Raw genomic sequence first — 13,601 nt, forward strand, 5'->3', positions numbered from 1 at the left:
TAATATGAAGATGTTCAGCCCTCATCCAGATATAATCCACGCACCCTCCCCAATCCTTCTCCTAGAGGTCTCATTCTGTGACATCATCCATGTGCAACTCACATGCACATGGAACCATGACAGCTCAGATGCAGGAGGGACTCACTGCCAGAAAGGGCTTCCAGACAATCATCTGGAGCTGGCTGGGGAGGAATGCCTCCTATTGTATCCACCATGCCATTCGACAAAAGCTCTGCTCACAGACTTGCTATGCCAGTACATCTGACAGGCTTTAAGCCACTTCGGAAGAGCCGATACAGCAGTGCCTTCAGGTACAGAAGCAGAACCAATGCAGATGGAGGTGTGGGGTGAGGGGGGTAGCAGCTGCCCCCAAATTTAGCTGCAGGAACTTTAATCGGAATATAAACCACTTAAAAGGCCTCAATAGCCCAAAGTTCCCTTTAGCTTTTCTAATTTAGCTTCTGAAAATACTCCTGTCTATTCTGTCCCTGGAAAGGTGGATGCTGTTGGAGGTGAGGGAGGAAATATACACACAGCACCATACTCATATACCTCTTCATAGGTCTTATGCTTGGAGGTAGCGGAAGCAGCTGCAATAAGTGCAGGGGTAGTAAGAGGAGCCTCCTCTTTCTGATTGTTGCGTGTACTGTCCACAGAAAGCTTGACCGTGGATTCTGTAGAAGAAAAGACAACAATGAATAAAATTAAAAATGAGCAAAGTGACTTTACTCAGCATTTACAAGGAAATGGAAACACAACTTTCAATAAATACAAATCAGTGGAACATCTTGAGTACATAAACATGAACATGGGTTAGGACTAGAGATGAGCGAACACTAAAATGCTCGGGTACTCGTTATTCGAGACGAACTTTTCCCGATGCTCGAGTGCTCGTCTCGAATAACGAACCCCATTGAAGTCAATGGGAGACTCGAGCATTTTTCAAGGGGACCAAGGCTCTGCACAGGGAAGCTTGGCCAAACACCTGGAAACCTCAGAAAAGGATGGAAACACCACGGAAATGGACAGGAAACAGCGGGGGCAGCATGCATGGATGCCTCTGAGGCTGCCTAATCGCACCATTATGCCAAAATTATGGGCAACAGCATGGCCATGACAGAGTGACAGAATGAAGCTAGATAGCATCTAAAACATCCAATAATTGACCCTGACACTATAGGGGACGGCATGCAGAGGCAGCGGCAGCAGGCTAGAGAGTGGCATGGCGACATACCCTAATTGGACTCAGGCTTCAAACCAATGGGTGTCAGAGAGGAACCAAAGGAGGTGAGCAAGAAGCGCTCAAATAATATCGGTACATGATAAAAGTTTGCCAGTATATTTTGTGGATTACACAGCAGGGTGGCGACAAAGTTAACATGGAAGCCATGAAAACAACCCAAAATTCTGCCTGACACAGCTCGTTTGATAAGGGGACCATGTATGCTTACAGTTCATGCCAGTCGCTGCACTGGCTGCCAGTCTCCTTTCGAATACAGTTTAAAATAATAATAACCCTCATCCATAAAGCTCTGTATAATGCTGCACCCCCCTACCTCTCCTCTCTTATCTCAGTCTATCGCCCAACCCGTGCTCTTAGATCCGCCAGTGATCTTAGATTAACCTCTACCCTAGTGCGGACCTCCCACTCGCGTCTCCAAGACTTCTCTAGAGCTGCACCAATTCTATGGAATGCTCTGCCCCGGACTATCAGACTAATACCTAACCTCCAAAGTTTCAAACGTGCTCTTAAAACCCATATCTTTAGGCAAGCCTATAACACTCATTAACTGCATGAAGTTTTAACTCTTCTACTAACCCGTCCTGTGTCGTCCTCCCATCTGTTATCCAGCAACCAACAGGCACCAGACTTCTCTGCAGTCCCATTCACCCTGGACCTGGTATATAAGATGACGGCTGAGTGGTTCAAGCGACAGCAATTCCATTTATTATATTTTTTTCTATTCCCTAAGAAGAATGGCTTGACCATTAAATATTCTTTTACCTCGTGTTACCCCATCATCTTCATAAACCGTAAGCTCTGGCGAGCAGGGACCTCACTCCTGTTGTTCCATACAAATGTTGTGCTCTGTTACATTACATTTGTATTTGTTTCCTATGATTTGTAAAGCGCTACAGAATATGATGACGCTATATAAATAAAGATTATTATTATTATGGAGGCAGTGAACTAGTAGTAGATTAAAGGTGCTGCAACTATGTTAGTTGGATCTTGGGATGGAGCTGGCGCTCTGCAGCCAGGCGAGCTTTCGCCAATCCAAGCCCCTGTCTCTAGGCTACTCCCCAAACAGCACTTCTAAGAACCTTTTGTATAAGATCAAGTGTAGTAGCGTTCTTATAAGTTTAGGATATGGCGGGTGAGGGGAATGTAAACAGATGCGCAAGAAGCGCTGAAATAATATCCCTAAATGGTAAAAGTTTGCAAGTATATTTTGTGGATTACACAGCAGGGTGGCGACAAAGTTAACAACTTTGATGTGGAATGCCCTGTAATAGCTCTTGGGCGGTGTGCCTTTTATCGCCTAGGCTCAGCAGTTTCAGCACCGCCTGCTGTCGCTTAGCGACGGCACTGCTGCTGTGCCTAGAGCTACCGACTGATGGCGCCATGCCCACGGATGGTAATTCGGAGGAGGAGGAGGTGGAGGAGGGGTGGGAGGAGGTATAGTAGGCCTTTGAGACCTGGACCGAGGTAGGCCCCGCAATTCTCTGCGTCGGCAGTATATGACCAGCCCCAGGGTCAGACTCGGTCCCAGCCTGCACCAAGTTAAGTGTAGTAGCGTTCTTATAAGTTTGGGATATGGCGGGTGAGGGGAATGTAAACAGATGCGCAAGAAGCGCATGGAGCTGGCGCTCCGCTGCCAGGCGAGCTTTCGCCAATCCAAGCCCCTGTCTCTAGGCTACTCCCCAAACAGCACTTCTAAGAACCTTTTGTATAAGATCAAGTGTAGTAGCGTTCTTATAAGTTTAGGATATGCCGGGTGAGGGGAATGTAAACAGATGCGCAAGAAGCGCTGAAATAATATCCCTAAATGGTAAAAGTTTGCCAGTATATTTTGTGGATAACACAGCAGGGTGGCGACAAAGTTAACAACTTTGATGTGGAATCCATGAAAACAACCCAAATTTCTGCCTGACACACCTCGTTTGATAAAGGGACGATGTATGGAGGCAGCTATATGGACGACTTTTGGAGGTAGCAATGGAGACAACGTGTGGAGGCTGCTATGGAGACAATTTAATTTGGATAGTGCCTGTATGTGGCAGTCCCAAACATTTTTCAAACCAGAGGAGCAGGTAGGTGGCCCTCCAGTAAAATGGAATAGATTGAGTGCCTGTATGTGGCAGTCCCAAAAATTTTTCAAACCAGAGGAGCAGGTAGGTGGCCCTCCAGTAAAATGGAATAGATTGAGTGCCTGTATGTGGCAGTCCCAAAAATTTTTTAAAACAGAGGACCGGGTAGGTGGCCCTCCACAAAAATGGAATAGATTGAGTGCCTGTATGTGGCAGTCCCAAAAATTTTTCAAACCAGAGGAGCAGGTAGGTGGCCCTCCAGTAAAATGGAATAGATTGAGTGCCTGTATGTGGCAGTCCCAAAAATGTTTCAAACCAGAGGAGCAGGTAGGTGGCCCTGCAGTAAAATGGAATAGATTGAGTGCCTGTATGTGGCAGTCCCAAAAATTTTTCAAACCAGAGGAGCAGGTAGGTGGCCCTCCAGTAAAATGGAATAGATTGAGTGCCTGTATGTGGCAGTCCCAAAAATGTTTCAAACCAGAGGAGCAGGTAGGTGGCCCTGCAGTAAAATGGAATAGATTGAGTGCCTGTATGTGGCACTCACAAAAATTGTTTCAAACAGAGGACCGGGTAGGTGGCCCTCCAGAAAAATTAAATGCATGAAGTACTATAGCAAGAGCCAGTGGGCCCTGTCAAAAAATAGCCATTTTCCTCTGCTTTACTGTACAAAGAGGAGGAGAAGGAGGAAAATGAGGAGGAGGAGGAGTGGATCAATTATTCAGGTTGAGCTTCCTTCACCTGGTGGAGATTGGAAATTCTGAGAAATCCAGCCTTTATTCATTTTAATAAGCGTCAGCCTGTCAGCGCTGTCAGTCGACAGGCGTGTACGCTTATCGGTGATGATGCCACCAGCTGCACTGAAAACCCGCTCGGACAAGACGCTAGCGGCAGGGCAGGCAAGAACCTCCAAGGCGTACAGCGCCAGTTCGTGCCACATGTCCAGCTTTGAAACCCAGTAGTTGTAGGGAGCTGTGTGATCATTTAGGACGATGGTATGGTCAGCTACGTACTCCCTCACCATCTTTCTGTAAAGATCAGCCCTACTCTGCCGAGACTGGGGACAGGTGACAGTGTCTTGCTGGGGTGACATAAAGCTGGCAAAAGCCTTGTAAAGCGTACCCTTGCCAGTGCTGGACAAGCTGCCTGCTCGCCTACTCTCCCTCGCTACTTGTCCCGCAGAACTACGCACTCTGCCGCTAGCGCTGTCAGAAGGGAAATACTGTTTCAGCTTGTGCACCAGGGCCTGCTGGTATTCATGCATTCTCACACTCCTTTCCTCTGCAGGGATGAGAGTGGGAAGATTTTGCTTGTACCGTGGGTCCAGGAGAGTGAACACCCAGTAATCGGTGCTGGAATAAATTCTTTGAACGCGAGGGTCACGGGATAGGCAGCCTAGCATGAAATCTGCCATATGCGCCAGAGTACCAACGCGTAAGAATTCACTCCCCTCACTGGCCTGACTGTCCATTTCCTCCTCCTCCAACTCCTCCAACTCCTCTTCTTCTGCCCATACACGCTGAACAGTGAAGGACTCAACAATGGTCCCCTCTTGTGTCTCGCCAACATTCTCCTCCTCTTCCTCCTCATCCTCCTCCACCTCCACCTCCTCCGATATGCGCTGAGAAACAGACCTGAGGGTGCTTTGGCTATCAACAAGGGAATATTCTTCCCCTGTCTCTTGTGACGAGCGCAAAGCTTCCGACTTCATGCTGACCAGAGAGTTTTTCAACAGGCCAAGCAGCGGGATGGTGAGGCTGATGATGGCGGCATCGCCACTGACCATCTGTGTTGACTCCTCAAAGTTACTCAGCACCTGACAGATATCAGACATCCACGTCCACTCCTCATTGTAGACTTGAGGAAGCTGACTGACCTGACTACCAGTTCTGGTGGAAGTTGACATCTGGCAGTCTACAATCGCTCTGCGCTGCTGGTAAACTCTGGATAACATGGTCAGTGTTGAATTCCACCTCGTGGGCACGTCGCACAACAGTCGGTGAGCGGGCAGTTGGAGGCGGCGCTGCGCTGCCCTGAGAGTGGCAGCATCTGGGCTGGACTTCCTGAAATGCGCACAGATGCGGCGCACCTTCGTGAGCAAATCAGACAGATTGGGGTATGTCTTGAGGAAACGCTGAACTATCAGATTTAACACATGGGCCAGGCATGGCACATGTGTTAGTCTGCCGAGTTGCAGAGCCGCCACCAGGTTACGGCCGTTGTCACACACAACCATTCCCGGCTTGAGGTTCAGCGGTGCCAGCCACAGATCAGTCTGCGCCGTGATGCCCTGTAATAGCTCTTGGGCGGTGTGCCTTTTGTCGCCTAGGCTCAGCAGTTTGAGCACCGCCTGCTGTCGCTTAGCGACGGCACTGCTGCTGTGCCTAGAGCTACCGACTGATGGCGCCGTGCCCACGGATGGTAGTTCGGAGGAGGAGGTGGAGGAGGGGTGGGAGGAGGAGGAGGCATAGTAGGCCTGAAACACCTGGACCGAGGTAGGCCCCGCAATCCTCGGCGTCGGCAGTATATGAGCAGCCCCAGGGTCAGACTCGGTCCCAGCCTCCACCAAGTTAACCCAATGTGCCGTCAGCGATATATAGTGGCCCTGCCCGGCAGCACTCGTCCACGTGTCCGTGGTCAGGTGGACCTTGTCAGAAACGGCGTTGGTCAGGGCACGGATGATGTTGTCTGACACGTGCTGGTGCAGGGCTGGGACGGCACATCGGGAAAAGTAGTGGCGGCTGGGGACCGAATACCGAGGGGCGGCCGCCGCCATGAGGTTGCGAAAGGCCTCGGTCTCTACTAGCCTATAGGGCAGCATCTCCAGGCTAAGCAATCTGGAGATGTGCACATTAAGGGCTTGGGCGTGCGGGTGGGTTGCACTATATTTGCGTTTCCGCTCCAGCGTCTGGGGTATGGAGAGCTGAACGCTGGTGGATGCTGTGGAGGATCGTGGAGGCGACGATGGGGTTTTTGTGGCAGGGTCCTGGGCAGGGGGCTGACTAGCAGCTGACACAGGGGAAGGAGCAGTGGTGTGCACGGCCGGAGGTGAACGGGCTTGTTGCCACTGAGTGGGGTGTTTAGCATTCATATGCCTGCGCATACTGGTGGTAGTTAAGCTAGTAGTGGTGGAACCCCTGCTGAGCCTGGTTTGGCAAATGTTGCACACCACAGTCCGTCGGTCATCCGGTGTTTCCTTAAAGAACCTCCAGACTTCTGAAGATCTAGCCCTCGCCGCAAGAGCCCTCGCCACGGGAGCTTCACTAGTTGACACATTTGGCGCTGATGCACCAGCTCTGGCCCTGCCTCTCCGTCTGGCCCCACCACTGCCTCTTCCAACCTGTTCTGGTCGAGGACTCTCCTCCGTCTCAGAAGCACTGTGTTCACCCGGCCTCTCAACCCAGCTTGGGTCTGTCACCTCATCATCCTCCGATCCCTCAGTCTGCTCCCCCCTCGGACTTCCTGCCCTGACAACAACTTCCCCACTGTCTGACAACCGTGTCTCCTCATCGTCGGACACCTCTTTACACACTTCCACTACGTCAAGAAGGTCATCATCACCCACAGACTGTGACTGGTGGAAAACCTGGGCATCGGAAAATTGCTCAGCAGCAACCGGACAAGTGGTTTGTGACTGTGGGAAGGGTCCAGAAAACAGTTCCTCAGAGTATGCCGGTTCAAATGCCAAATTTTCCTGGGAGGGGGCAGACTGGGGGGGAGGAGGCTGAGGTGCAGGAGCTGGAGGAGTGGCGATTTCGGTGACATGGGTGGACTGCGTGGAAGACTGACTGGTGGTGGACAAATTGCTCGAAGCATTGTCAGCAATCCACGACATCACCTGTTCGCACTGTTCTGGCCTCAACAGTGCTCTACCACGAGTCCCAGTAACTTCAGACATGAACCTAGGGAGTGTAGCTCTGCGGCGTTCCCCTGCTCCCTCATCAGCAGGTGGTGTCTCACCCCGCCCAGGACCACGGCCTCTGACCCCTGCAGTAGTTGGACGCCCACGTCCCCGCCCTCGTCCTCTACCCCTAGCCCTCGGGTTAAACATTTTTAAAATGAGAGTTATAACTTTATTTTTTTTTTAACTTTTTTTTGTTTTTTTTTGTGTTTTTTGTTTTTTTTTGTGTTTTTTGTTTTTTTTTGAGTTTTTAAAACCAAACAATGCTATCCTATTGCTATGGCTATTTTCTAGCCAAGTATCAAAGCACACTACTATGCCAGATGAGATGACACTGAGTTAGTGCCTAATTGAAATCCAACCCCTACTAAATTTTCCCACTTCGGTCTTTGCTATGGATATGTGCGTCACTAAGCGCAGAACACAGCGGTCGCAAGTCTCACTACAAATTGCTCAGAATTGGCTAGTACATGCACTGCAGAAAGTACAGCCACCAGCAGATCAACCAGAAATCAAATATATAGAACGCTACTGTAGGCGTAAGTAAGCTCTTTGTATTCTCCTATGGCTATTTTCTAGCCAAGTATCAAAGCACACTACTATGCCAGATGAGATGACACTGAGTTAGTGCCTAATTGAAATCCAACCCCTACTAAATTTTCCCACTTCGGTCTTTGCTATGGATATGTGCGTCACTAAGCGCAGAACACAGCGGTCGCAAGTCTCACTACAAATTGCTCAGAATTGGCTAGTACATGCACTGCAGAAAGTACAGCCACCAGCAGATCAACCAGAAATCAAATATATAGAACGCTACTGTAGGCGTAAGTAAGCTCTTTGTATTCTCCTATGGCTATTTTCTAGCCAAGTATCAAAGCACACTACTATGCCAGATGAGATGACACTGAGTTAGTGCCTAATTGAAATCCAACCCCTACTAAATTTTCCCACTTCGGTCTTTGCTATGGATATGTGTGCCACTAAGAGCTAAACACAACGGTAGCAAGTCCCCCTGCTAATTCCTCACAAAATGGTACTAGATGCAAATTAAAATAAAAAAAGTAGAACGTTATTGTAGCCCTAAGAAGGGCTGTTGGGTTCTTTGAGAATCACTCCTGCCTAACAGTAAGCTAATAGAACACCCTAACGCTTTCCCTGACCAGCAGCAGCTCTCTCCCTAGCGGCATCCAGACACAGAATGATCCGAGCAGCGCGGGCAGCGGCTAGTCTATCCCAGGGTCACCTGATCTGGCCAGCCAACCACTGCTATCGACGTGTAAGGGTACCACGTCATGCTGGGTGGAGTGCAGAGTCTCCTGGCTTGTGATTGGCTCTGTTTCTGGCCGCCAAAAAGCAAAACGGCGGGAGCTGCCATTTTCTCGAGCGGGCGAAGTATTCGTCCGAGCAACGAGCAGTTTCGAGTACCCTAATGCTCGACCGAGCATCAAGCTCGGACGAGCATGTTCGCTCATCTCTAGTTAGGACATTACATAATGGTTTTCAGAATTTTCCGCAGTGAAAGCAGTGAAGGGGCTCACTGCTCCCCCTCACCCTCTCCATCACGCTTCTACTTAATCTGACGCCTCAATGACCTTCTGTCCACTTTCCTTCCAAGACAAACTCATTTTAAAAAGAAAGTAGAGCACAAAACTATACCCAGGTGAGATAGATTACAAAGTCCTTATATTTACTTGTACTATTGATTTATGCAAAGTTGGTTAAAAATTTAGAGGCCGATTTATCATCAAGTTTCTGAGGTAAAACTGTTAAAGTTGGCCATGAAAACCAATCAGAGCTCAGCTTTAATTTTATAAACGGCTGTGGGAAAATGAAAGCTGAGCTGTGATTGGTTGCCATGGGCAGTTCTGCTCTAAGAGACTTATGATAAATCACCCCCTTAGTGTCTATTTAAGGCTCATTTACAACGGTGATGGCTTCAGCTGTTATAGTTGTTCACGTTATTTTGTTGGTTAGATGTAAAAAAAGAAATCATCATCCAGTCTTTTCCTATTACAGTACTCTGGGGCTCTGAGTGAATTTTTGACTAAAAATGGCTGCATAGCCATCATCAATGCTGCATCAATGGCTGCAGTGGTTCTTAACCAGGGTTCTATCGGGGTTCGGTGAGTCGGTCTAAGGGGTTCTGCGGAGCCTCCGCCACGGACGTCGAGACACACATATTTGATTTATCAGCAAAGAAGGGTTTGGTGAATGTGCATATGAAAATTGTGGGTTCGGTACCTCAACCTTGGTTAAGAACCACTGTTGTAATGTTACATTTATGGACCCAAGTAAGTAGATCCCTCCGCAGTTTGTAAATTCTACCCTATAATAAAATGATGGTATTCTGTGGTTCCTGTGGCAACTATTCGCGCTGTATTAGTGTTTTGTCCTCTAATAAAGTCCAATGCATCAGGTCAGCCAGCAAGGTGGTGGGCAGTGTCCGGGAATCAGACACTCAAAGACTCAATCATCAACAGTGGGACAAACATAGGGAAACAACAAGAGTAATTGTCTTATTGGGTTTTTATATTTTGAAAGGAAAATATTGCAATTTACTTTTACAACATTTATTACATATACCTGCAAACAAATCCTGGTCATCGTCATCCAGGAACAGTCCATTTTCCCGGGAGGTTTCTTGGACCACTTCTTTTTGGGGCGGAGGAGCAATCACTTCTTTGCTCTGAAATATAAGTGTAAGTTGAAGGAACCAGGCAGACTGTAGACAAGTATTATAACAGGGCCCAGGCAAAACCTTCCCCAATCCGGCTGCTTAGGTTACAAACCGGATCTGAGTAGCAGGTTTTCCATATTAGCTCTAGGATGTATCCAGTATTAGATTTCTGTTTTACTGGTTAGACAAGCCAACAAGCCGAGAAGCGATGCCATGCCAAGGAGCTGGTATAGTTACTGCTAATAAAATATAGCCACATGTGCCTGGTAGATCGTAAAATGCATGTATATTTACTCTCTGGTCAACAATTCCTCCTTTTGTTTTGGATTATTTTTTTTTTTTTTTATAAAGCAAATACCCAGCCGTCTGTCAGCCTGGAGCAGGATCTAGGCAGTCCGCTTTGTTGACACAATCACCCTGATGTAACGGTACGTCCAAGTGCTCAAAATGTCTGCTCACCTGGATGTAGCGTTACGTACAGGAGCACCTGGGCGCTAGCAATGCTCAAATCCATATTGCTTCCCCTCACAGTGAAACAAGAACAGGTCAGATTTGGCTAGAGACACAGAACATAGCATTTGTTTGTGTTGTGTTGATTAACTATTTTTCATAGTTGTTTAAATTATTAATTACTGGAGTACAAAATAGTGTCACACCTGTAACCCCATACCATATATTTATACTATCCAGCAGCAGCCCCACACATTAATAGCACATATCTCCTCTTGTATGTGTTATGTCCACCCACATCCTCCCTTATTAATATACTGCAGCTTCCCCTCACTAATGAAAAGTCCAGCAGCCTCCCCTTATATATATTCTGCGCCAGCCGCAGCCTCCCTTGACTAACTAATAGAGCCTCTCAACATAAAAAAAATAAATACAAAACAATATTTAAAGTGATCCTCGCGACTTCCCTCTTCTCCCTTTTTTTCCAACAATAGAGGCATATCTCTTCCATGTGCTCTCTCCCAACACATTGCATGATGCGGCGCTGGCACCGCCTGATGACATCCCACATTGTGCTCAGGCAGAGCACACATATACGTCTCTGTCGAAATCAATTGTATTCATATTTTACATATTGATTGTTTTCCACTCTCATGGACCCGCAGTCTGCTCTCAGTCTGGGCCACCTCCATCTATGGTCAAAGTCGCACACACTCTGCTCATCTCTGCAGCAGAAAGTAGAGAGTCATGGGGTACCAGGTAAAATTAGGGGGGAAATTAGCACTACTCACCCCTCGCCTCTCCAAAGGCAATCATGCCAAACAGGCCCTTGTTATGACTAAAAATAGAACAAGCTCTATCTTTTTTGTGGGCAGAGAATGAGCACACTTTGTTCTAACCGTACCTAGCCTGGCACCATAGCCATCTATAGGTCCCTTTCGTGTGCATGGGACCTTATACAATATATCCCAACATTTACTCGCACTTCATTATTTTGAAATACAAAATTTACCTCAGAGCTTTACAACAATTTTAATTGAGTTCTTATTGAACAAAAATTATATTTAAAGGGCTTTAACATTCTTAACCCTCACTTAATTTTAAAGGAATCGTTTGGTGGTTGAAAAACATGGATACTTTCTTCCAAAAACAGTGACAAAAACAAAAACATTTCCACACCTGACCATGGAGTGTGCTGGTATTGCAGCTCAGTTGTGTAGACATGAATGGAGCTTAGTTGCAATGCTACACACAATCCATGGTGTATTTTTTTTTTTTGCAACACAGTGTTACATTTTTCACCCATTTCCCTACAATCTCATTGGATGGAATCCATTTTGGTTTATAATGGAAATTTATTTTTATTATATCTGCTAGAGATTTATCTTGTAAACTATGTAGCCCATTATCTGCAACCTAAATATATAACAGGAAAAAAACGGGGACTCATGAGGTGAAGGCAGCGCAGGTTAACACTGATTGCTAAACCCACCACAATTTACAGCTGAAACTAACTGGATGCGACAGGGCACCGGTCACTGAGTCACTAAACCAACAACACGCTGTCACATCCATTGCCACATTCTTCAGCTTTTTTAAGTTTTATTCTACAAAAAAAAAAAAGTAACCTTCTTGCAGTTCTTAGCGCAAATTTAACAGAAGAGTATACATCAATAAAGGGCAATAAAATACTAAACTAAAACAAAAAAACATTTGCTTTTTTTGTTGCTATTACTTGCAGAAGATGTTGTAGACATCCTTGAACATCTTTGAACCTACCATTAGCTCTATCGAGAGTAAGGCAGCAATTTGTTGGTTTGTTACACTAGTTAAGGTCAATGGAAAACATTTATTAGCCCCCACATTTACAGCATGTGATCTTTGACAACAATGGCTTAATTACTAGGGATGAGAGATTATCACATGACTGTGCCTTATGTACTGATGTTCAGGAACGTACGGCTCATCCCACAAGACTGTTTCCTGACTTTCTGTGTTGTAAGTGCCGTTTCCTCAGGAGAACCTACTGAGGTGTCTCCAATTTCCATGCGAGTTCCTGGCTTGTGAGTCATTTCTGGACGCTGCACACAAGTCATGTGCTCCGGGAGGTCAATGAAAAGCTGACTATTCGTTTCAGATGGTGAATGTGTAGTTTGTTGGATAATTCCTGCAGCCCGCTGATATGTTTTCCATCAGCAGAACGGTTTGTAATCTTGCCAAAAATAAAGCTTATATAGAAACAATGGGGATTTGTACTGTCCACAAATAGCAGAAGGTACAACAGATTTATGTGTTCCTTACAGGCAGCGTCCCGCACACATACAGTGCTTATAGCAACAATAAAGGAGTGGATCTCCTCCTCTATAGTAGTGCCACATACACAGCTCTTCTAATAGCCTTGTATATGTATCTGAATATAAATGTAACAATTTTAAAAAAAACTGACATTTAAAATATCTGTGTGTATATTTAAATATTTTACACACACATACATACACACACTTTCGCACCATACTTTATATTCGACCCCCTTGAACTTTTTTACCTTTTGCCACATTTTAGGATGCAAACATAAATATATAATATAGATAAATATATAAAATTGAATTTTTTTGGGTGAAGAATCAGCAAGTGCAACAGCCAGATTGTCTCTCAATGCCCACTTACTTGAGGGAGTGGTTAATGATGTAGCAGATCTGAGTCACACACAGCCACTGTCTCTCCATCACCTGCTTCCCCACCCTTAGTAATTCTCTTCAGCAAGTCACATGTCTCTCAGCAAGTCACAAGTCACATATCTCGCAGTGCACAGTCACTGTGTCCAGGTGCCATAGACGTCAATGCGGACCGATATGCAGCAGCATATTGGTTGCCATTACGATTGTGTGAATGAGCCCTAAGAATAAAAAAGTAAAGGACTATCTGGGACATTAGGGCACATTAGAAGCAGTGTTTGGTTTATTGTCCCACACAATCATTCTGGATATTTGCATATCTTAGTATAACAGGTGGATATGCCACGCGGTAAATCTGTAGTGTGATGCACTAGCATTGTAGTGTATGGGATTGATGATATTCCTTTTCACACATTGCAGAAAAAAATCTGCAGCAGAAATTTCTTTATCTAAGTCACTTATTGATGCAGATTTGCAAAGCAACATTTGAGGTCTAACCATCTCCCCGGCAAAATCTATAGGCGTCAGATGATGGCGTCTGGTTTCTAATGCTTCCTGAATGGCTACAGGAGTGAGTGCCTCAGTCTTT

The 13,601-nt window shown here is 46.3% G+C and overlaps 1 protein-coding gene across 1 annotated transcript in view; it reads right to left on the bottom strand.

Moving 5' to 3' along the window:
* Nucleotides 1-13,601, bottom strand: part of SNX1 (sorting nexin 1) — a 40,111-nt gene that overhangs the window by 24,819 nt on the left and 1,691 nt on the right. The window contains exons 2-3 of the mRNA XM_072147943.1: nucleotides 9,794-9,896; nucleotides 553-674 (exon numbers count right to left, since the gene is read on the bottom strand). Coding sequence (XP_072004044.1) covers nucleotides 553-674; nucleotides 9,794-9,896 — 225 coding nt within the window. The remainder of the gene's footprint in view (nucleotides 1-552; nucleotides 675-9,793; nucleotides 9,897-13,601) is intronic.

This window comes from Engystomops pustulosus, chromosome 4 (genome assembly GCF_040894005.1).
Source record: "Engystomops pustulosus chromosome 4, aEngPut4.maternal, whole genome shotgun sequence".
In the NCBI taxonomy this organism is placed as follows: domain Eukaryota; kingdom Metazoa; phylum Chordata; class Amphibia; order Anura; family Leptodactylidae; genus Engystomops; species Engystomops pustulosus.